Source organism: Lipophrys pholis (genome assembly GCF_963383615.2).
Source record: "Lipophrys pholis genome assembly, chromosome: 1".
Taxonomy (NCBI): Eukaryota; Metazoa; Chordata; class Actinopteri; order Blenniiformes; family Blenniidae; genus Lipophrys; species Lipophrys pholis.
The window spans coordinates 2,960,310-2,983,695 of record NC_137635.1 but is presented as its reverse complement, the minus strand read 5'-3'; the positions used below and the strand labels follow the sequence as shown (position 1 = coordinate 2,983,695).

The 23,386-nt window shown below is 39.5% G+C and overlaps 5 protein-coding genes across 6 annotated transcripts; all 5 read left to right on the top strand.

The window, feature by feature from the left end:
- Positions 1-206: 206 nt before the first annotated feature.
- On the top strand, positions 207-1,466 carry LOC308119329 (carbohydrate sulfotransferase 3-like; the record flags this gene model as incomplete). Its single annotated transcript, XM_080479276.1, has 2 exons — positions 207-295; positions 410-1,466. The coding sequence occupies 2 exons, from the start codon at positions 207-209 to the stop codon at positions 1,464-1,466; spliced, it is 1,146 nt and encodes a 381-aa protein (XP_080335402.1).
- Positions 1,467-4,438: 2,972 nt separating this feature from the next.
- On the top strand, positions 4,439-5,692 carry LOC308119321 (carbohydrate sulfotransferase 3-like; the record flags this gene model as incomplete). Its single annotated transcript, XM_080479263.1, has 2 exons — positions 4,439-4,527; positions 4,642-5,692. The coding sequence occupies 2 exons, from the start codon at positions 4,439-4,441 to the stop codon at positions 5,690-5,692; spliced, it is 1,140 nt and encodes a 379-aa protein (XP_080335389.1).
- A 1,429-nt stretch (positions 5,693-7,121) lies between these two features.
- On the top strand, positions 7,122-10,963 carry LOC308109253 (carbohydrate sulfotransferase 3-like). The gene is made up of 3 exons (XM_080462705.1): positions 7,122-7,330; positions 8,561-8,753; positions 8,868-10,963. The coding sequence occupies exons 2-3, from the start codon at positions 8,665-8,667 to the stop codon at positions 9,922-9,924; spliced, it is 1,146 nt and encodes a 381-aa protein (XP_080318831.1). The 5' UTR covers positions 7,122-7,330; positions 8,561-8,664; the 3' UTR covers positions 9,925-10,963.
- On the top strand, positions 10,765-16,211 carry LOC308109260 (carbohydrate sulfotransferase 3-like). 2 transcript variants are annotated; one of them, XM_080462718.1, is made up of 4 exons: positions 10,827-10,973; positions 13,578-13,643; positions 14,062-14,254; positions 14,369-16,196. In XM_080462718.1, exons 3-4 carry the CDS (start codon positions 14,166-14,168, stop codon positions 15,417-15,419), a joined length of 1,140 nt encoding a protein of 379 aa, XP_080318844.1. In that variant the 5' UTR covers positions 10,827-10,973; positions 13,578-13,643; positions 14,062-14,165; the 3' UTR covers positions 15,420-16,196. The 2 variants fall into 2 exon arrangements, with proteins under 2 accessions (XP_080318843.1, XP_080318844.1); XM_080462717.1 differs by lacking the exon at positions 13,578-13,643 and having other exon boundaries at positions 10,765-10,973; positions 14,369-16,211.
- Positions 16,212-19,602: 3,391 nt separating this feature from the next.
- Positions 19,603-20,856, top strand: LOC308119314 (carbohydrate sulfotransferase 3-like; the record flags this gene model as incomplete). The annotated part of the gene is made up of 2 exons (XM_080479251.1): positions 19,603-19,691; positions 19,806-20,856. 2 exons carry the CDS (start codon positions 19,603-19,605, stop codon positions 20,854-20,856), a joined length of 1,140 nt encoding a protein of 379 aa, XP_080335377.1.
- Between the last annotated feature and the right edge of the window lie 2,530 nt (positions 20,857-23,386).

The following is a 23,386-nucleotide window of genomic DNA, read 5'->3' as shown; positions in this document are numbered from 1 at the left end:
TCATGGCTGGTTAAATGTAGTTGCTCCACAATAACAATCAGTTTGCTCACCGCTGTCCTAAAGAGCAAAATGTGTCACTATGTTGATGATTTCTTTTGACAGGGAATCCATTGGACTGGATAGCTCTTTAAGAAGTCAACTGGAGGTGGCCTGCAAGTCACGCAGAACCTTTTCTGAAGCATATCGAGGCGACGCTACAGCCAAAAATGAAGATCAAGTACCAAAGAGTGATTGTGGCCTTGGTCACACTTTGTGTCATTGTGTCATTCCAGAGTGGAGTGAATGTTTTGTTAAAGTAAGTCCATTTTAGGCATCAGCGGAGCACTGATTTCTGCCAATTATTTCATCTCTTGAAAGCTTTTCAACTACATGTTACAAGGAAATCTTTAACTTGTAATTAACTTTCTAGGTTCAAAGACAAGTACACTGTTCCGGATCACGGGGGCCAGAAACACCTTCTCCTATTAGCCACCACCAGGACAGGCTCTTCGTTTGTGGGCGAGCTTTTCAACCAGCAGAGAGACAATATGTCTTATCTCTATGAGCCACTCTATCAAGTGGATAGGACGCTGACTCTGGATGGAAAAATCAATGAAACAGCAACAGCCAGGGCATACCCTGATGTGCTTAGGCAGCTCTTCCTGTGTAACTTCTCCCTTCTGGAAAGCTTCATGAAGCCCCATCCTGTTAATCACACTACGAGAAGCTTCTTCCGGAGAGACTGCAGCAGCTTTCTGTGTGACGAGCCGGTCTGCAGCACGACCACCAAAATTCCCTTTGAAGAAAGAGGCTGTGGAAAAGGCTGCGGACACTGTGGGCCCCTAAACCTGACCAAAGCTTCTGAGTCCTGTCTCCAGAAGAAGCACAGGGTCATTAAGGTTGTAAGGGTACACCATTTCCACACTCTGCAGCCTTTAGCTGAGGAGACAAGTCTTGATATCAAATTCATCCAGCTGGTTCGGGATCCTCGGGCTATAGTAGCTTCACGTATGGAGACCTTTGGCAGGTTCAAGAACTTGAAGAATTGGGCCATGGGTGAGGAAGAGCCCTTTGTGGAAAATGATTTGAAGAAGCTGAAAATGAGCTGTGACACCGTCAGGGCTTCAGCCGAGCTCGGTCTCAGCCAGCCTCCGTGGCTGCACAGGCGCTACATGTTGGTGCGATACGAGGACGTCGCTCGCTTTCCAGTTCAGAAGGCAGCAGAAATGTACCAATTTTCTGGAATCCCTTTCACCCCACAGATAAAATCCTGGATTCTGAAAAGCACTTCGACGGAGACCAGGGGTGCTTACGCGTTACAGAAAAACTCCTCCACACATATAGATAAATGGAGGTCCAGGCTACCTTTCAAATTAGTTGAAGTTATACAAACAATTTGTGAGCCCACAATGAAGCTATTTGGGTACAAATTTGTGACCAGTGAAAAAATGTTAAGAGACCTGTCCATCAGTCTTGTTGAAAACTGAGATTTCAAGGTTTTTTAGACATGAACAGAAGTTAACCGCTCACAAAAGAAATACTTCACAGAATAAAAGGGCAAAAAATTATTCTTTATATTTTTACCCTGACACAGAGTTTCTGATAGGTCAGAGAAATAAAAAAATCACATATATACTGTGTATATATATATATACAGTATATATATATATACAGTATATACAAGAAATCAGGACGGGGGCAAGCACTTTGTCACACCACTATTTATATATATATAGTTGAATGTTATAGCTTGTATAGCTTGTGATAATGTTTGACCCTGTGAGCACTTATTGTTATTCAATATCTTTGATCGCACTCATGAGCGCCTTTTGCTATTTGTATCTTTTTTTCTCTAAAGAATATAAAAGACCAAGACCATTAATAAAATACTGCATGTTTTTAATCGTGCATTTGAGTCCGTCAGTTCTGTCCAAGGCCTTAACACCCATTTATACTGTATAACAAATAACTTTATTCAACTCATAATTATATACAAAGCACCAATACATAAATAATTTGTAATTGCTTTTTACAGAGAGAAACCCAACAAATCCACATGAGAAAGCCTAATAATAATTTCTATAACATAACACACTCATTCAGATAGACTTCTTTCAGGTTACTGTACTTTACTGTGCAGTATTTCAGTGAGACTTGTAAGGAAAGCTTTGTTCTTTATAAGTATTTCATTTTCTAAACACATGAATCAAATATTCTCCAATTATTTTGTTCCAGACATACTTTGCAAGTTGTTTAAGTTCAACTGATGTGGATGAGAGACTATTCTAGGCATTTAATGGAGGCTGAGCAACATCCAAGGAGCCTGTCTAAATGTTTGTCATCGATTAAAGAGAAATTAAATATGTAGTCACTCCAGTTTACAGAATCACAGGCAGAATTTTTGCCATTTAAAGTAATTAAAAAACAAAATAGCAAAGACAGTGAATACACTGAAGAGGAAAACTCAACATACTCGAAAAGCAACAAAGGAAAGAAAGCAACCCACAAGTAATTAAGTATAGTTATAAAATAACACCTTGTAAAAATGAAAACGCCTAGTACTGCATATGTTTGAACCACAGCAACAAAAAAGAATTTGGTTCAATGTCTCCATGGAAAACACAGGTACATGTTTAAAGGAGTGTAGACCCGCACCGCTCATTTCCTTCCCAAAGTTCTTCTGAGGAGGTTGGCGGAAACCCATGCTTAGGAGGACCCTGGGTGAAACAAAACCTGAGCACACTGGTTCCACTCTCCCTCTTCCTAATAAACTCAACATTTTAACCACAATAAATGTAAAGCTTTGTAGAAAAAGGGCCTTTTTAAACATGTATATATAATACACTTTCCTTGACTGATCTTTGTTCATCCACGCTTTTCTGTCACTGATAGTTCTTTTGGGTGGAGCGGTCATTCACTTCAGTAGGTACGTCCTCGCACATAAGTCACATGAGTAACAGGTTCCAATCACAGAAACTAGTCCAGCTGCTTTATCATATGAAGAAAGTTGTCTTGAAGGCTCGTGAGCTAAGTTCTTCATCTAAGGAGTTACATTTTGATTCAAGGCTGAGCAACTTCTCCAATTAAAAACAAATTTGTTCAGACACTGCACTTCATCCTGCATGGTGAGTGGATATATTGTTCTTTACCACTGAGAATGAAACATCTTTATATCAGATGGAATTCTAACCCTAACCCTTCACTCAGAAAGTATTTAAAGTATAGTTGATATTTAATTGTATTTATTTGCACTGTCAATAGCAGATATCCAGTCCAAGTGACTTACGTTTAAAGGATATTTCAGAGAAATAACAATGCAAATAACATTACAATATGAAGCTTGAATGTACTTAAGAATGTCTTTTCTCGATTAAAACACTGAAGTTATTGGCCACAAATTAGCAGATGACAATATCTGATATGAATTCAAATTATGGGCATGCTCAGCTCAGCAGCGATTTTATAAACTAACAATTTGATAATCGATTATGTAAATTGTACTTACATATGAGTAAAATTGAATACAACTCAGAAATCCTTTATTTCTGGCAATATTTTTGAGATGGTAGCTGGTTTTGTCTTTAATTTGGCCCCGGGCAGAGCTGGGTGGGACCCTACTGGAATGCAATGAATTATGATGATGATGATGATGATGATGATGATGATGATGATTTCTATTATTATTATTATTATTATTGTACTCTCTTCTTATGTCGCCAGAACTGCTGCATGTTGATAGCTTAAACAAGCTCAACAGTGGATGAAAATTTGCACTCAAAAATGGCAAAATAAATGCATAATTTATGGTCATTGCACGTGTCTGGCAAAATGGTTCCATAGCACCCCCTACAATTTTTGGACATTTCAAAATTCTAATACGGACAGTATGTTTCGTCTACGTCCATATAATTTCGTAGGCATATGCAGCATGTCGGGCCGAAAATGTTACTGACACCCACACTCTAAACCCAACAGGATGTCCACCATTTTGCATTATGCAGGAACATTTTGAAAGAAACTCCTCCAAAGGGTGAGGTCCAAGAGACCGAGTTGCGGCTCCCAGTGTGTTCTGTTCTGTGGGAAACGGGTCCAAATGGCTCTTTGATTTTCTGCTAAAATTCAAAAATGAGTCCGGGATCAAAGTCAAGCTATCGTTTCAGGTGTTTGAAGGAATTCAAAAGAAAAAGAAAGGTTGTGTAACCACTTTACAGTATCACAGTGACGTTTTATTTCTCCGTCAACAGTGACACTTTTCATGGCTGGTTAAATGTAGTTGCTCCACAATAACAATCAGTTTGCTCACCGCTGTCCTAAAGAGCAAAATGTGTCACTATGTTGATGATTTCTTTTGACAGGGAATCCATTGGACTGGATAGCTCTTTAAGAAGTCAACTGGAGGTGGCCTGCAAGTCACGCAGAACCTTTTCTGAAGCATATCGAGGCGACGCTACAGCCAAAAATGAAGATCAAGTACCAAAGAGTGATTGTGGCCTTGGTCATACTTTGTGTCATTGTGTCATTCCAGAGTGGAGTGAATGTTTTGTTAAAGTAAGTCCATTTTAGGCATCAGCGGAGCACTGATTTCTGCCAATTATTTCATCTCTTGAAAGCTTTTCAACTACATGTTACAAGGAAATCTTTAACTTGTAATTAACTTTCTAGGTTCAAAGACAAGTACACTGTTCCGGATCACGGGGGCCAGAAACACCTTCTCCTATTAGCCACCACCAGGACAGGCTCTTCGTTTGTGGGCGAGCTTTTCAACCAGCAGAGAGACAATATGTCTTATCTCTATGAGCCACTCTATCAAGTGGATAGGACGCTGACTCTGGATGGAAAAATCAATGAAACAGCAACAGCCAGGGCATACCCTGATGTGCTTAGGCAGCTCTTCCTGTGTAACTTCTCCCTTCTCGAAAGCTTCATGAAGCCCCATCCTGTTAATCACACTACGAGAAGCTTCTTCCGGAGAGACTGCAGCAGCTTTCTGTGTGACGAGCCGGTCTGCAGCACGACCACCAAAATTCCCTTTGAAGAAAGAGGCTGTGGAAAAGGCTGCAGACACTGTGGGCCCCTAAACCTGACCAAAGCTTCTGAGTCCTGTCTCCAGAAGAAGCACAGGGTCATTAAGGTTGTAAGGGTACACCATTTCCACACTCTGCAGCCTTTAGCTGAGGAGACAAGTCTTGATATCAAATTCATCCAGCTGGTTCGGGATCCTCGGGCTATAGTAGCTTCACAAATGGGAGCTTTTGGCATGTACAAGAACATGAAGAATTGGGCCATGGGTGGAAAATTTCAGGAAGATGATTTGAAGAAGCTGAAAACGAGCTGTGACACCGTCAGGGCTTCAGCCGAGCTCGGTCTCAGCCAGCCTCCGTGGCTGCACAGGCGCTACATGTTGGTGCGATACGAGGACGTCGCTCGCTTTCCAGTTCAGAAGGCAGCAGAAATGTACCAATTTTCTGGAATCCCTTTCACCCCACAGATAAAATCCTGGATTCTGAAAAGCACTTCGACGGAGACCAGGGGTGCTTACGCGTTACAGAAAAACTCCTCCACACATATAGATAAATGGAGGTCCAGGCTACCTTTCAAATTAGTTGAAGTTATACAAACAATTTGTGAGCCCACAATGAAGCTATTTGGGTACAAATTTGTGACCAGTGAAAAAATGTTAAGAGACCTGTCCATCAGTCTTGTTGAAAACTGAGATTTCAAGGTTTTTTAGACATGAACAGAAGTTAACCGCTCACAAAAGAAATACTTCACAGAATAAAAGGGCAAAAAATTATTCTTTATATTTTTACCCTGACACAGAGTTTCTGATAGGTCAGAGAAATAAAAAAATCACATATATACTGTGTATATATATATATACAGTATATATATATATACAGTATATACAAGAAATTAGGACGGGGGCAAGCACTTTGTCACACCACTATTTATATATATATAGTTGAATGTTATAGCTTGTATAGCTTGTGATAATGTTTGACCCTGTGAGCACTTATTGTTATTCAATATCTTTGATCGCACTCATGAGCGCCTTTTGCTATTTGTATCTTTTTTTCTCTAAAGAATATAAAAGACCAAGACCATTAATAAAATACTGCATGTTTTTAATCGTGCATTTGAGTCCGTCAGTTCTGTCCAAGGCCTTAACACCCATTTATACTGTATAACAAATAACTTTATTCAACTCATAATTATATACAAAGCACCAATACATAAATAATTTGTAATTGCTTTTTACAGAGAGAAACCCAACAAATCCACATGAGAAAGCCTAATAATAATTTCTATAACATAACACACTCATTCAGATAGACTTCTTTCAGGTTACTGTACTTTACTGTGCAGTATTTCAGTGAGACTTGTAAGGAGAGCTTTGTTCTTTATAAGTATTTCATTTTCTAAACACATGAATCAAATATTCTCCAATTATTTTGTTCCAGACATACTTTGCAAGTTGTTTAAGTTCAACTGATGTGGATGAGAGACTATTCTAGGCATTTAATGGAGGCTGAGCAACATCCAAGGAGCCTGTCTAAATGTTTGTCATCGATTAAAGAGAAATTAAATATGTAGTCACTCCAGTTTACAGAATCACAGGCAGAATTTTTGCCATTTAAAGTCTTTAAAAAACAAAATAGCAAAGACAGTGAATACACTGAAGAGGAAAACTCAACATACTCGAAAAGCAACAAAGGAAAGAAAGCAACCCACAAGTAATTAAGTAAAGTTATAAAATAACACCTTGTAAAAATGAAAACGCCTAGTACTGCATATGTTTGAACCACAGCAACAAAAAAGAATTTGGTTCAATGTCTCCATGGAAAACACAGGTACACGTTTAAAGGAGTGTAGACCCGCACCGCTCATTTCCTTCCCAAAGTTCTTCTGAGGAGGTTGGCGGAAACCCATGCTTAGGAGGACCCTGGGTGAAACAAAACCTGAGCACACTGGTTCCACTCTCCCTCTTCCTAATAAACTGAACATTTTAACCACAATAAATGTAAAGCTTTGTACAAAAGGGGCCTTTTTAAACATGTATATATAATACACTTTCCTTGACTGATCTTTGTTCATCCATGCTTTTCTGTCACTGATCGTTCTTTTGGGTGGAGCGGTCATTCACTTCAGTAGGTACGTCCTCGCACATAAGTCACATGAGTAACAGGTTCCAATCACAGAAACTAGTCCAGCTGCTTTATCATATGAAGAAAGTTGTCTTGAAGGCTCGTGAGCTAAGTTCTTCATCTAAGGAGTTACATTTTGATCCAAGGCTGAGCAACTTCTCCAATTAAAAACAAATTTGTTCAGACACTGCACTTCATCCTGCATGGTGAGTGGATATATTGTTCTTTACCACTGAGAATGAAACATCTTTATATCAGATGGAATTCTAACCCTAACCCTAACCCTTCACTCAGAAAGTATTTAAAGTATAGTTGATATTTAATTGTATTTATTTGCACTGTCAATAGCAGATATCCAGTCCAAGTGACTTACGTTTAAAGGATATTTCAGAGAAATAACAATGCAAATAACATTACAATATGAAGCTTGAATGTACTTAAGAATGTCTTTTCTCGATTAAAACACTGAAGTTATTGGCCACAAATTAGCAGATGACAATATCTGATATGAATTCAAATTATGGGCATGCTCAGCTCAGTAGCGATTTTATAAACTAACAATTTGATAATCGATTATGTAAATTGTACTTACATATGAGTAAAATTGAATACAACTCAGAAATCCTTTATTTCTGGCAATATTTTTGAGATGGTAGCTGGTTTTGTCTTTAATTTGGCCCCGGGCAGAGCTGGGTGGGACCCTACTGGAATGCAATGAATTATGATGATGATGATGATGATGATGATGATGATTTCTATTATTATTATTATTATTATTGTACTCTCTTCTTATGTCGCCAGAACTGCTGCATGTTGATAGCTTAAACAAGCTCAACAGTGGATGAAAATTTGCACTCAAAAATGGCAAAATAAATGCATAATTTATGGTCATTGCACGTGTCTGGCAAAATGGTTCCATAGCACCCCCTACAATTTTTGGACATTTCAAAATTCTAATACGGACAGTATGTTTCGTCTACGTCCATATAATTTCGTAGGCATATGCAGCATGTCGGGCCGAAAATGTTACTGACACCCACACTCTAAACCCAACAGGATGTCCACCATTTTGCATTATGCAGGAACATTTTGAAAGAAACTCCTCCTAAGGGTGAGGTCCAAGAGACCGAGTTGCGGCTCCCAGTGTGTTCTGTTCTGTGGGAAACGGGTCCAAATGGCTCTTTGATTTTCTGCTAAAATTCAAAAATGAGTCCGGGATCAAAGTCAAGCTATCGTTTCAGGTGTTTGAAGGAATTCAAAAGAAAAAGAAAGGTTGTGTAACCACTTTACAGTATCACAGTGACGTTTTATTTCTCCGACAACAGTGACACTTTTCATGGCTGGTTAAATGTAGTTGCTCCACAATAACAATCAGTTTGCTCACCGCTGTCCTAAAGAGCAAAATGTGTCACTATGTTGATGATTTCTTTTGACAGGGAATCCATTGGACTGGATAGCTCTTTAAGAAGTCAACTGGAGGTGGCCTGCAAGTCACGCAGAACCTTTTCTGAAGCATATCGAGGCGACGCTACAGCCAAAAATGAAGATCAAGTACCAAAGAGTGATTGTGGCCTTGGTCACACTTTGTGTCATTGTGTCATTCCAGAGTGGAGTGAATGTTTTGTTAAAGTAAGTCCATTTTAGGCATCAGCGGAGCACTGATTTCTGCCAATTATTTCATCTCTTGAAAGCTTTTCAACTACATGTTACAAGGAAATCTTTAACTTGCAATTAACTTTCTAGGTTCAAAGACAAGTACACTGTTCCGGATCACGGGGGCCAGAAACACCTTCTCCTATTAGCCACCACCAGGACAGGCTCCTCGTTTGTGGGCGAGCTTTTCAACCAGCAGAGAGACAATATGTCTTATCTCTATGAGCCACTCCATCGAGTGGAAAGGACGCTGACTCTGGATGGAAAAATCAATGAAACAGCAACAGCCAGGGCATACCCTGATGTGCTTAGGCAGCTCTTCCTGTGTAACTTCTCCCTTCTCGAAAGCTTCATGAAGCCCCATCCTGTTAATCACACTACGAGAAGCTTCTTCCGGAGAGACTGCAGCAGCTTTCTGTGTGACGAGCCGGTCTGCAGCACGACCACCAAAATTCCCTTTGAAGAAAGAGGCTGTGGAAAAGGCTGCAGACACTGTGGGCCCCTAAACCTGACCAAAGCTTCTGAGTCCTGTCTCCAGAAGAAGCACAGGGTCATTAAGGTTGTAAGGGTACACCATTTCCACACTCTGCAGCCTTTAGCTGAGGAGACAAGTCTTGATATCAAATTCATCCAGCTGGTTCGGGATCCTCGGGCCATAGTGGCTTCACAAATGGAAGCTTTTGGCATGTACAAGAACTTGAAGAATTGGGCCATGGGTGAGGAAGAGCCCTTTGTGGAAAATGATTTTAAGAAGCTGAAAACGAGCTGTGACACCGTCAGGGCTTCAGCCGAGCTCGGTCTCAGCCAGCCTCCGTGGCTGCACAGGCGCTACATGTTGGTGCGATACGAGGACGTCGCTCGCTTTCCAGTTCAGAAGGCAGCAGAAATGTACCAATTTTCTGGAATCCCTTTCACCCCACAGATAAAATCCTGGATTCTGAAAAGCACTTCGACGGAGACCAGGGGTGTTTACGCGTTACAGAAAAACTCCTCCACACATATAGATAAATGGAGGTCCAGGCTACCTTTCAAATTAGTTGAAGTTATACAAACAATTTGTGAGCCCACAATGAAGCTATTTGGGTACAAATTTGTGACCAGTGAAAAGATGTTAAGAGACCTGTCCATCAGTCTTGTTGAAAACTGAGAGTCGACCTTGTGAGCAGTTATTGTTATTCAATATTTTTGATCCTCCTCATTGTCATCTGTATCTTTTTAACTCTGAAGAAAATAAAACTATTAATAAAATACTACACGTTCTGAATCGTGCATTTGAGTCCACCAGTTCTATCTACTGTATAACAAATAAAAATTCAAATCAACTTCATAATTACACATATAGCACCAGTACAGAAGTTATTTCTAATTGCTTTTTACAGATCAACAAATCCACATGAACAACCATATTAATAATTTCAATAACAGAAAAACAGTCTTTCAGATAGACTTCTTTGAGGTTGCTCTTCTTAACTTTGTATTATTTCAGGTTTTAGGGCTTTTTGGGTACAAACTTGTGACCAGTCAAGAAACGTTAAAAGATACATCCATTAAACTTGTTGAAAGCAAAGATTTCAAGGTTTTATAGACATGAACAAGAAGTTCTGTCTGTCTGTCTTATCCTTTTCTCTCCATTAAGCCGCCACCACTGAGTCTGGTTCTACAATTGTTTCATCCTGTTAGAGGAAAACAATTCACCTGATCCCATATTGTGTTTGATTGTATCAAAAGCTTTGTTGAGGCTGATGAATATTCCAATTATATATGGCTTGTGATCAATAGCATTTGTGATTTCTTCAATTGATTCTGTTGATGGCAATTGATGTTGTGCTGTTTGATCTAAAACTGTACTGTCTGTCGACAAAGCTTTGTAGAACTTTGTACAAAAGGGCCTTTTTAAACATGTATATATAATACACTTTCCTTGATTGATCTTTGTTCACACATGCTTTTCTGTCACTGATAGTTCTTTCGGGTGGAGCTGTCATTCACTTCAGTCGGTACGTCCTCGCACATAAGTCACATGAGTAACAGGTTCCTATCACAGAAACTAGTCCAGCTGCTTTATCATATGAAGAAAGTTGTCTTGAAGGCTCGTGAGCTAAGTTCTTCATCTAAGGAGTTACATTTTGATTCAAGGCTGAGCAACTTCTCCAATTAAAAACAAATTTGTTGAGACACTGCACTTCATCCTGCATGGTGAGTGGATATATTGTTCTTTACCACTGAGAATGAAACATCTTTACATCAGATGGAATTCTAACCCTAACCCTAACCCTTCACTCAGAAAGTATTTAAAGTATAGTTGATATTTAATTGTATTTATTTGCACTGTCAATAGCAGATATCCAGTCCAAGTGACTTACGTTTAAAGGATATTTCAGAGAAATAACAATGCAAATAACATTACAATATGAAGCTTGAATGTACTTAAGAATGTCTTTTCTCGATTAAAACACTGAAGTTATTGGCCACAAATTAGCAGATGACAATATCTGATATGAATTCAAATTATGGGCATGCTCAGCTCAGTAGCGATTTTATAAACTAACAATTTGATAATCAATTATGTAAATTGTACTTACATATGAGAAAAATTGAATACAACTCAGAAATCCTTTATTTCTGGCAATATCTTTAAGATGGTAGCTGGTTTTGTCCTTAATTTGGGCCCGAGCAGAGCTGGGTGGGACCCTACTGGAATGCAATGAATGATGATGATGATGATGATGATGATGATGATGATGATGATGATGATGATGATGATGATGATGACTATTATTATTATTATCATTATTATTAGGGATGTCCCGATCACACTTTTTTGCCCCCGATACCGATCTGATTTTTCAGAATTGAGTATCGGCCGATACCGATACTTTCCCGATCCGATACTTACATTGCTATTGCAAAGATACTCAATAGTCTATTTTGGGAGCAACTAAGATGTCTGAAGCTAAAAGCACTATTGGCAGAAGCTTTGTTTAGCTCGAAATTATTGTAAAACTCACTTATTAAACCAAACTTCTTCTCAGAATGACTTAAACATAAATACTCTTAGGCAATGTAACTTCTTTGTGTATTAAATTTCAGTTTAACTTAAAGCAGTATGAGAGGTTTGACCTGAATTGTCACAAAACATTTACATTTCAATGTGAATTATAAACACTTCATTCCACATCAAAGTGGTAAAACCTGTTTGACAAAAGTAGTCTGAACATAGTGCTCTCAAAAACTTATTCAGAATATCCCAGTCTCCCTTCAAACTAGAGTAACATTCTGGGTTATTTTTTTCTCCATATCTCTCCCCTGTGGGTACTTATCCTTTATTTTAAAATCCTTTATTTTAAAGCCGCACCGAGTTTGCTGCTTCGGTGCGGCTTTTTCTTTAGTTGTCGTTGTACACTGGGGGTACATCCACACGACGAAAAAAACCAATCTTTTTCCTCCCTGGGCTTCTCCCAAAAAACTTCCGTCCACACCTCACTATGAACACGGCTCAACTTGAGGCTTCAGGGCATGTAGTACACACGCCAGACCTTTAGGGGCGCTGTGACTCACTAAACACAACAAAAACACAGAAGAAGACAGAACACAATTTAGAAGTAGACTCCTGCACATAAATACATAAACCACTATATATAACTCTTTTTTTATAGGTCTATGGCCCCGCTCCGCCTGCTTCTAGCTTCTGCAGCTCCACCGGAGCTTGTAGTCCGTGATTGTTGTGGTTATTAGGTGACGTTGCGGATGTTCTTTAGTTGTTGTTGTACAATGGGGGTACATCCATACGACGAAAAAAAAAAAAAATTCTCCCTGGCCTTCTCCCAAAAACTTCCGTCCACACCTCACTATGAACACTGATGATTATATGATTATAATGATGATGTTGATGATTTGTATTATTATTGTACTCTCTTCTAATGCGTGTAAATGGCTCAATAGTACCCGCTACATTTTTTGTACATTTAAAACATCTACTACGGACAGTACATTTCACCTACATCCACAAAATTTCATAGGCATATGCAGCACATCGGGCCAGAGGAAAATGTTGCTGACACCCACACTCTAAACCCAACAGGAAGTCCACCATTTTGCATTATGCCGGAACATTTTGAATCAAACTCCTCAGGGTGAGGTCCAAGAGACCGGGAATTTGGCCAGTATGAATAGGCATTCCTGATGAGGACACATCAAAATGTTACTCAGAAGTCAAAGGGCGAGGTCACGGCGGCACCCATCTCATGGTTCAAGGAAAAAGGAAGTTATATGTATATATGTATGCTATGTATGTCTCTACAGCTATAGACATAATAAAGAGTAGACGCCGCATCGACCGCTACCACCTATTGGCACCGCCATCTTGGCCCGGTGGTCTGCTCCACTCAGTCTCATCTGCTTGGCATGAGTAATGAAGAGTCAGCGACTTTAATCAATCATAACTCGCTGAATACTAAACTGGTTTTCCTTCCTGCAAACATCATACATGTGGTTCTGACACAGGACACATGGTTTGGTGTATTTTAATGTTCAGAGTGGACTAAACAATAATTGAATGTTCTGATTTGTGATCTGTGATAGGTAATTTATAAAACATTTCACACACACACACACACACACACACACACACACACACACACACACACACACACACACACACACACACACACACACACACACACACACACACACACACACACACACACACACACACACACACACCGTCTACTCTTTATTATGTCTATGTCTGCAGCAATGTGAGGGCCACAGACTGAGGAACCTGCTCTATATTTTTTATAGACACCGCCATCTACTGGGACACCAGGGAACTACATCAAGTGAACCTGCAGAGTGGGGAATGGCAGTGTGAGATCCTGTGCTGCTTATTATAGACACCACTCCCTACCTTATAAAAGTGCACATAATAGTTTGGGAACGACTTATGTTCTATAAATTTTTTGTAAATGTGGAATGAAAAATGGCCACACAAATGAAGGAACCAGAGATGGCACTGGAGTTACTAACCTATGTGGAATTCTGCTAAAATTCAAAAATTAGTCCGGGTAATCAAGGCAAGCTATCGTTTCAGGTGTTTGAAGGAATTCAAAAGAAAAAGAAAGGTTGTGTAACCACTTTACAGTATAACAGTGACGTTTTATTTCTCCGACAATAGTGACACTTTTCATGGCTGGTTAAATGTAGTTGCTCCACAATAACAATCAGTTTGCTCACCGCTGTCCTAAAGAGCAAAATGTGTAACTATGTTGATGATTTCTTTTGACAGGGAATCCATTGGACTGGATAGCTCTTTAAGAAGTCAACTGGAGGTGGCCTGCAAGTCACGCAGAACCTTTTCTGAAGCATATCGAGGCGACGCTACAGCCAAAAATGAAGATCAAGTACCGAAGAGTGATTGTGGCCTTGGTCATACTTTGTGTCATAGTGTCATTCCAGAGTGGAGTGAATGTTTTGTTAAAGTAAGTCCATTTTAGGCATCAGCGGAGCACTGATTTCTGCCAATTATTTCATCTCTTGAAAGCTTTTCAACTACATGTTACAAGGAAATCTTTAACTTGCAATTAACTTTCTAGGTTCAAAGACAAGTACACTGTTCCGGATCACGGGGGCCAGAAATACCTTCTCCTATTAGCCACCACCAGGACAGGCTCCTCGTTTGTGGGCGAGCTTTTCAACCAGCAGAGAGACAATATGTCTTATCTCTATGAGCCACTCTATCAAGTGGAAAGGACGCTGACTCTGGATGGAAAAATCAATGAAACAGCAACAGCCAGGGCATACCCTGATGTGCTTAGGCAGCTCTTCCTGTGTAACTTCTCCCTTCTCGAAAGCTTCATGAAGCCCCATCCTGTTAGTAACACTACGAGAAGCTTCTTCCGGAGAGACTGCAGCAGCTTTCTGTGTGACGAGCCGGTCTGCAGCACGACCACCAAAATTCCCTTTGAAGAAAGAGGCTGTGGAAAAGGCTGCGGACACTGTGGGCCCCTAAACCTGACCAAAGCTTCTGAGTCCTGTCTCCAGAAGAAGCACAGGGTCATTAAGGTTGTAAGGGTACACCATTTCCACACTCTGCAGCCTTTAGCTGAGGAGACAAGTCTTGATATCAAATTCATCCAGCTGGTTCGGGATCCTCGGGCCATAGTGGCTTCACAAATGGGAGCTTTTGGCAGGTACAAGAACATGAAGAATTGGGCCATGGGTGGAAATTTTCAGGAAGATGATTTTAAGAAGCTGAAAATGAGCTGTGACACCGTCAGGGCTTCAGCCGAGCTCGGTCTCAGCCAGCCTCCGTGGCTGCACAGGCGCTACATGTTGGTGCGATACGAGGACGTCGCTCGCTTTCCAGTTCAGAAGGCAGCAGAAATGTACCAATTTTCTGGAATCCCTTTCACCCCACAGATAAAATCCTGGATTCTGAAAAGCACTTCGACGGAGACCAGGGGTGCTTACGCGTTACAGAAAAACTCCTCCACACATATAGATAAATGGAGGTCCAGGCTACCTTTCAAATTAGTTGAAGTTATACAAACAATTTGTGAGCCCACAATGAAGCTATTTGGGTACAAATTTGTGACCAGTGAAAAGATGTTAAGAGACCTGTCCATCAGTCTTGTTGAAAACTGAGAGTCGACCTTGTGAGCAGTTATTGTTATTCAATATTTTTGATCCTCCTCATTGTCATCTGTATCTTTTTAACTCTGAAGAAAATAAAACTATTAATAAAATACTACACGTTCTGAATCGTGCATTTGAGTCCACCAGTTCTATCTACTGTATAACAAATAAAAATTCAAATCAACTTCATAATTACACATATAGCACCAGTACAGAAGTTATTTCTAATTGCTTTTTACAGATCAACAAATCCACATGAACAACCATATTAATAATTTCAATAACAGAAAAACAGTCTTTCAGATAGACTTCTTTGAGGTTGCTCTTCTTAACTTTGTATTATTTCAGGTTTTAGGGCTTTTTGGGTACAAACTTGTGACCAGTCAAGAAACGTTAAAAGATACATCCATTAAACTTGTTGAAAGCAAAGATTTCAAGGTTTTATAGACATGAACAAGAAGTTCTGTCTGTCTGTCTTATCCTTTTCTCTCCATTAAGCCGCCACCACTGAGTCTGGTTCTACAATTGTTTCATCCTGTTAGAGGAAAACAATTCACCTGATCCCATATTGTGTTTGATTGTATCAAAAGCTTTGTTGAGGCTGATGAATATTCCAATTATATATGGCTTGTGATCAATAGCATTTGTGATTTCTTCAATTGATTCTGTTGATGGCAATTGATGTTGTGCTGTTTGATCTAAAACTGTACTGTCTGTCGACAAAGCTTTGTAGAACTTTGTACAAAAGGGCCTTTTTAAACATGTATATATAATACACTTTCCTTGACTGATCTTTGTTCATCCATGCTTTTCTGTCACTGATCGTTCTTTCGGGTGGAGCTGTCATTCACTTCAGTCGGTACGTCCTCGCACATAAGTCACATGAGTAACAGGTTCCTATCACAGAAACTAGTCCAGCTGCTTTATCATATGAAGAAAGTTGTCTTGAAGGCTCGTGAGCTAAGTTCTTCATCTAAGGAGTTACATTTTGATTCAAGGCTGAGCAACTTCTCCAATTAAAAACAAATTTGTTGAGACACTGCACTTCATCCTGCATGGTGAGTGGATATATTGTTCTTTACCACTGAGAATGAAACATCTTTACATCAGATGGAATTCTAACCCTAACCCTAACCCTTCACTCAGAAAGTATTTAAAGTATAGTTGATATTTAATTGTATTTATTTGCACTGTCAATAGCAGATATCCAGTCCAAGTGACTTACGTTTAAAGGATATTTCAGAGAAATAACAATGCAAATAACATTACAATATGAAGCTTGAATGTACTTAAGAATGTCTTTTCTCGATTAAAACACTGAAGTTATTGGCCACAAATTAGCAGATGACAATATCTGATATGAATTCAAATTATGGGCATGCTCAGCTCAGTAGCGATTTTATAAACTAACAATTTGATAATCAATTATGTAAATTGTACTTACATATGAGAAAAATTGAATACAACTCAGAAATCCTTTATTTCTGGCAATATCTTTAAGATGGTAGCTGGTTTTGTCCTTAATTTGGGCCCGAGCAGAGCTGGGTGGGACCCTACTGGAATGCAATGAATGATGATGATGATGATGATGATGATGATGATGATGATGATGATGATGATGATGATGATGATGACTATTATTATTATTATCATTATTATTAGGGATGTCCCGATCACACTTTTTTGCCCCCGATACCGATCTGATTTTTCAGAATTGAGTATCGGCCGATACCGATACTTTCCCGATCCGATACTCACATTGCTATTGCAAAGATACTCAATAGTCTATTTTGGGAGCAACTAAGATGTCTGAAGCTAAAAGCACTATTGGCAGAAGCTTTGTTTAGCTCGAAATTATTGTAAAACTCACTTATTAAACCAAACTTCTTCTCAGAATGACTTAAACATAAATACTCTTAGGCAATGTAACTTCTTTGTGTATTAAATTTCAGTTTAACTTAAAGCAGTATGAGAGGTTTGACCTGAATTGTCACAAAACATTTACATTTCAATGTGAATTATAAACACTTCATTCCACATCAAAGTGGTAAAACCTGTTTGACAAAAGTAGTCTGAACATAGTGCTCTCAAAAACTTATTCAGAATATCCCAGTCTCCCTTCAAACTAGAGTAACATTCTGGGTTATTTTTTTCTCCATATCTCTCCCCTGTGGGTACTTATCCTTTATTTTAAAATCCTTTATTTTAAAGCCGCACCGAGTTTGCTGCTTCGGTGCGGCTTTTTCTTTAGTTGTCGTTGTACACTGGGGGTACATCCACACGACGAAAAAAACCAATCTTTTTCCTCCCTGGGCTTCTCCCAAAAAACTTCCGTCCACACCTCACTATGAACACGGCTCAACTTGAGGCTTCAGGGCATGTAGTACACACGCCAGACCTTTAGGGGCGCTGTGACTCACTAAACACAACAAAAACACAGAAGAAGACAGAACACAATTTAGAAGTAGACTCCTGCACATAAATACATAAACCACTATATATAACTCTTTTTTTATAGGTCTATGGCCCCGCTCCGCCTGCTTCTAGCTTCTGCAGCTCCACCGGAGCTTGTAGTCCGTGATTGTTGTGGTTATTAGGTGACGTTGCGGATGTTCTTTAGTTGTTGTTGTACAATGGGGGTACATCCATACGACGAAAAAAAAAAAAAATTCTCCCTGGCCTTCTCCCAAAAACTTCCGTCCACACCTCACTATGAACACTGATGATTATATGATTATAATGATGATGTTGATGATTTGTATTATTATTGTACTCTCTTCTAATGCGTGTAAATGGCTCAATAGTACCCGCTACATTTTTTGTACATTTAAAACATCTACTACGGACAGTACATTTCACCTACATCCACAAAATTTCATAGGCATATGCAGCACATCGGGCCAGAGGAAAATGTTGCTGACACCCACACTCTAAACCCAACAGGAAGTCCACCATTTTGCATTATGCCGGAACATTTTGAATCAAACTCCTCAGGGTGAGGTCCAAGAGACCGGGAATTTGGCCAGTATGAATAGGCATTCCTGATGAGGACACATCAAAATGTTACTCAGAAGTCAAAGGGCGAGGTCACGGCGGCACCCATCTCATGGTTCAAGGAAAAAGGAAGTTATATGTATATATGTATGCTATGTATGTCTCTACAGCTATAGACATAATAAAGAGTAGACGCCGCATCGACCGCTACCACCTATTGGCACCGCCATCTTGGCCCGGTGGTCTGCTCCACTCAGTCTCATCTGCTTGGCATGAGTAATGAAGAGTCAGCGACTTTAATCAATCATAACTCGCTGAATACTAAACTGGTTTTCCTTCCTGCAAACATCATACATGTGGTTCTGACACAGGACACATGGTTTGGTGTATTTTAATGTTCAGAGTGGACTAAACAATAATTGAATGTTCTGATTTGTGATCTGTGATAGGTAATTTATAAAACATCTCACACACACACACACACACACACACACACACACACACACACACACACACACACACACACACACACCGTCTACTCTTTATTATGTCTATGTCTGCAGCAATGTGAGGGCCACAGACTGAGGAACCTGCTCTATATTTTTTATAGACACCGCCATCTACTGGGACACCAGGGAACTACATCAAGTGAACCTGCAGAGTGGGGAATGGCAGTGTGAGATCCTGTGCTGCTTATTATAGACACCACTCCCTACCTTATAAAAGTGCACATAATAGTTTGGGAACGACTTATGTTCTATAAATTTTTTGTAAATGTGGAATGAAAAATGGCCACACAAATGAAGGAACCAGAGATGGCACTGGAGTTACTAACCTATGTGGAATTCTGCTAAAATTCAAAAATTAGTCCGGGTAATCAAGGCAAGCTATCGTTTCAGGTGTTTGAAGGAATTCAAAAGAAAAAGAAAGGTTGTGTAACCACTTTACAGTATAACAGTGACGTTTTATTTCTCCGACAACAGTGACACTTTTCATGGCTGGTTAAATGTAGTTGCTCCACAATAACAATCAGTTTGCTCACCGCTGTCCTAAAGAGCAAAATGTGTAACTATGTTGATGATTTCTTTTGACAGGGAATCCATTGGACTGGATAGCTCTTTAAGAAGTCAACTGGAGGTGGCCTGCAAGTCACGCAGAACCTTTTCTGAAGCATATCGAGGCGACGCTACAGCCAAAAATGAAGATCAAGTACCGAAGAGTGATTGTGGCCTTGGTCATACTTTGTGTCATTGTGTCATTCCAGAGTGGAGTGAATGTTTTGTTAAAGTAAGTCCATTTTAGGCATCAGCGGAGCACTGATTTCTGCCAATTATTTCATCTCTTGAAAGCTTTTCAACTACATGTTACAAGGAAATCTTTAACTTGCAATTAACTTTCTAGGTTCAAAGACAAGTACACTGTTCCGGATCACGGGGGCCAGAAATACCTTCTCCTATTAGCCACCACCAGGACAGGCTCTTCGTTTGTGGGCGAGCTTTTCAACCAGCAGAGAGACAATATGTCTTATCTCTATGAGCCACTCTATCAAGTGGAAAGGACGCTGACTCTGGATGGAAAAATCAATGAAACAGCAACAGCCAGGGCATACCCTGATGTGCTTAGGCAGCTCTTCCTGTGTAACTTCTCCCTTCTCGAAAGCTTCATGAAGCCCCATCCTGTTAATCACACTACGAGAAGCTTCTTCCGGAGAGACTGCAGCAGCTTTCTGTGTGACGAGCCGGTCTGCAGCACGACCACCAAAATTCCCTTTGAAGAAAGAGGCTGTGGAAAAGGCTGCGGACACTGTGGGCCCCTAAACCTGACCAAAGCTTCTGAGTCCTGTCTCCAGAAGAAGCACAGGGTCATTAAGGTTGTAAGGGTACACCATTTCCACACTCTGCAGCCTTTAGCTGAGGAGACAAGTCTTGATATCAAATTCATCCAGCTGGTTCGGGATCCTCGGGCCATAGTGGCTTCACAAATGGGAGCTTTTGGCAGGTACAAGAACATGAAGAATTGGGCCATGGGTGGAAATTTTCAGGAAGATGATTTTAAGAAGCTGAAAACGAGCTGTGACACCGTCAGGGCTTCAGCCGAGCTCGGTCTCAGCCAGCCTCCGTGGCTGCACAGGCGCTACATGTTGGTGCGATACGAGGACGTCGCTCGCTTTCCAGTTCAGAAGGCAGCAGAAATGTACCAATTTTCTGGAATCCCTTTCACCCCACAGATAAAATCCTGGATTCTGAAAAGCACTTCGACGGAGACCAGGGGTGTTTACGCGTTACAGAAAAACTCCTCCACACATATAGATAAATGGAGGTCCAGGCTACCTTTCAAATTAGTTGAAGTTATACAAACAATTTGTGAGCCCACAATGAAGCTATTTGGGTACAAATTTGTGACCAGTGAAAAAATGTTAAGAGACCTGTCCATCAGTCTTGTTGAAAACTGAGATTTCAAGGTTTTATAGACATGAACAGAAGTTAACCGCTCACAAAAGAAATACTTCACAGAATAAAAGGGCAAAAAATTATTCTTTATATTTTTACCCTGACACAGAGTTTCTGATAGGTCAGAGAAATAAAAAAATCACATATATACAGTATATATATACAGTATATACAAGAAATCAGGACGGGGGCAAGCACTTTGTCACACCACTATTTATATATATATAGTTGAATTTTATAGCTTGTATAGCTTGTGATAATGTTTGACCCTGTGAGCACTTATTGTTATTCAATATCTTTGATCGCACTCATGAGCGCCTTTTGCTATTTGTATCTTTTTTTCTCTAAAGAATATAAAAGACCAAGACCATTAATAAAATACTGCATGTTTTTAATCGTGCATTTGAGTCCGTCAGTTCTGTCCAAGGCCTTAACACCCATTTATACTGTATAACAAATAACTTTATTCAACTCATAATTATATACAAAGCACCAATACATAAATAATTTGTAATTGCTTTTTACAGAGAGAAACCCAACAAATCCACATGAGAAAGCCTAATAATAATTTCTATAACATAACACACTCATTCAGATAGACTTCTTTCAGGTTACTGTACTTTACTGTGCAGTATTTCAGTGAGACTTTTAAGGAGAGCTTTATTCTTTAAAAGTATTTCGTTTTCTAAACACATGAATCAAATATTCTCCAATTATTTTGTTCCAGACATACTTTGCAAGTTGTTTAAGTTCAACTGATGTGGATGAGAGACTATTCTAGGCATTTAATGGAGGCTGAGCAACATCCAAGGAGCCTGTCTAAATGTTTGTCATCGATTAAAGAGAAATTAAATATGTAGTCACTCCAGTTTACAGAATCACAGGCAGAATTTTTGCCATTTAAAGTCTTTAAAAAACAAAATAGCAAAGACAGTGAATACACTGAAGAGGAAAACTCAACATACTCGAAAAGCAACAAAGGAAAGAAAGCAACCCACAAGTAATTAAGTAAAGTTATAAAATAACACCTTGTAAAAATGAAAACGCCTAGTACTGCATATGTTTGAACCACAGCAACAAAAAAGAATTTGGTTCAATGTCTCCATGGAAAACACAGGTACACGTTTAAAGGAGTGTAGACCCGCACTGCTCATTTCCTTCCCAAAGTTCTTCTGAGGAGGTTGGCGGAAACCCATGCTTAGGAGGACCCTGGGTGAAACAAAACCTGAGCACACTGGTTCCACTCTCCCTCTTCCTAATAAACTGAACATTTTAACCACAATAAATGTAAAGCTTTGTACAAAAGGGGCCTTTTTAAACATGTATATATAATACACTTTCCTTGACTGATCTTTGTTCATCCATGCTTTTCTGTCACTGATCGTTCTTTTGGGTGGAGCGGTCATTCACTTCAGTAGGTACGTCCTCGCACATAAGTCACATGAGTAACAGGTTCCAATCACAGAAACTAGTCCAGCTGCTTTACCATATGAAGAAAGTTGTCTTGAAGGCTCGTGAGCTAAGTTCTTCATCTAAGGAGTTACATTTTGATCCAAGGCTGAGCAACTTCTCCAATTAAAAACAAATTTGTTCAGACACTGCACTTCATCCTGCATGGTGAGTGGATATATTGTTCTTTACCACTGAGAATGAAACATCTTTATATCAGATGGAATTCTAACCCTAACCCTTCACTCAGAAAGTATTTAAAGTATAGTTGATATTTAATTGTATTTATTTGCACTGTCAATAGCAGATATCCAGTCCAAGTGACTTACGTTTAAAGGAAATTTCAGAGAAATAACAATGCAAATAACATTACAATATGAAGCTTGAATCTACTTAAGAATATCTTTTCTCGATTAAAACACTGAAGTTATTGGCCACAAATTAGCAGATGACAATATCTGATATGAATTCAAATTATGGGCATGCTCAGCTCAGTAGCGATTTTATAAACTAACAATTTGATAATCGATTATGTAAATTGTACTTACATATGAGTAAAATTGAATACAACTCAGAAATCCTTTATTTCTGGCAATATCTTTAAGATGGTAGCTGGTTTTGTCTTTAATTTGGGCCCGAGCAGAGCTGGGTGGGACCCTACTGGAATGCAATGAATTATGATGATGATGATGATGATGATTTCTATTATTATTATTATTATTATTGTACTCTCTTCTTATGTCGCCAGAACTGCTGCATGTTGATAGCTTAAACAAGCTCAACAATGGATGAAAATTTGCACTAAAAATGGCAAAAGAAATGCATAATTTATGGTCATTGCACGTGTCTGGCAAAATGGTTCCATAGCACCCCCTACAATTTTTGGACATTTCAAAATTCTAGTACGGACAGTATGTTTCGTCTACGTCCATATAATTTCGTAGGCATATGCAGCATGTCGGGCCGAAAATGTTACTGACACCCACACTCTAAACCCAACAGGATGTCCACCATTTTGCATTATGCAGGAACATTTTGAAAGAAACTCCTCCTAAGGGTGAGGTCCAAGAGACCGAGTTGCGG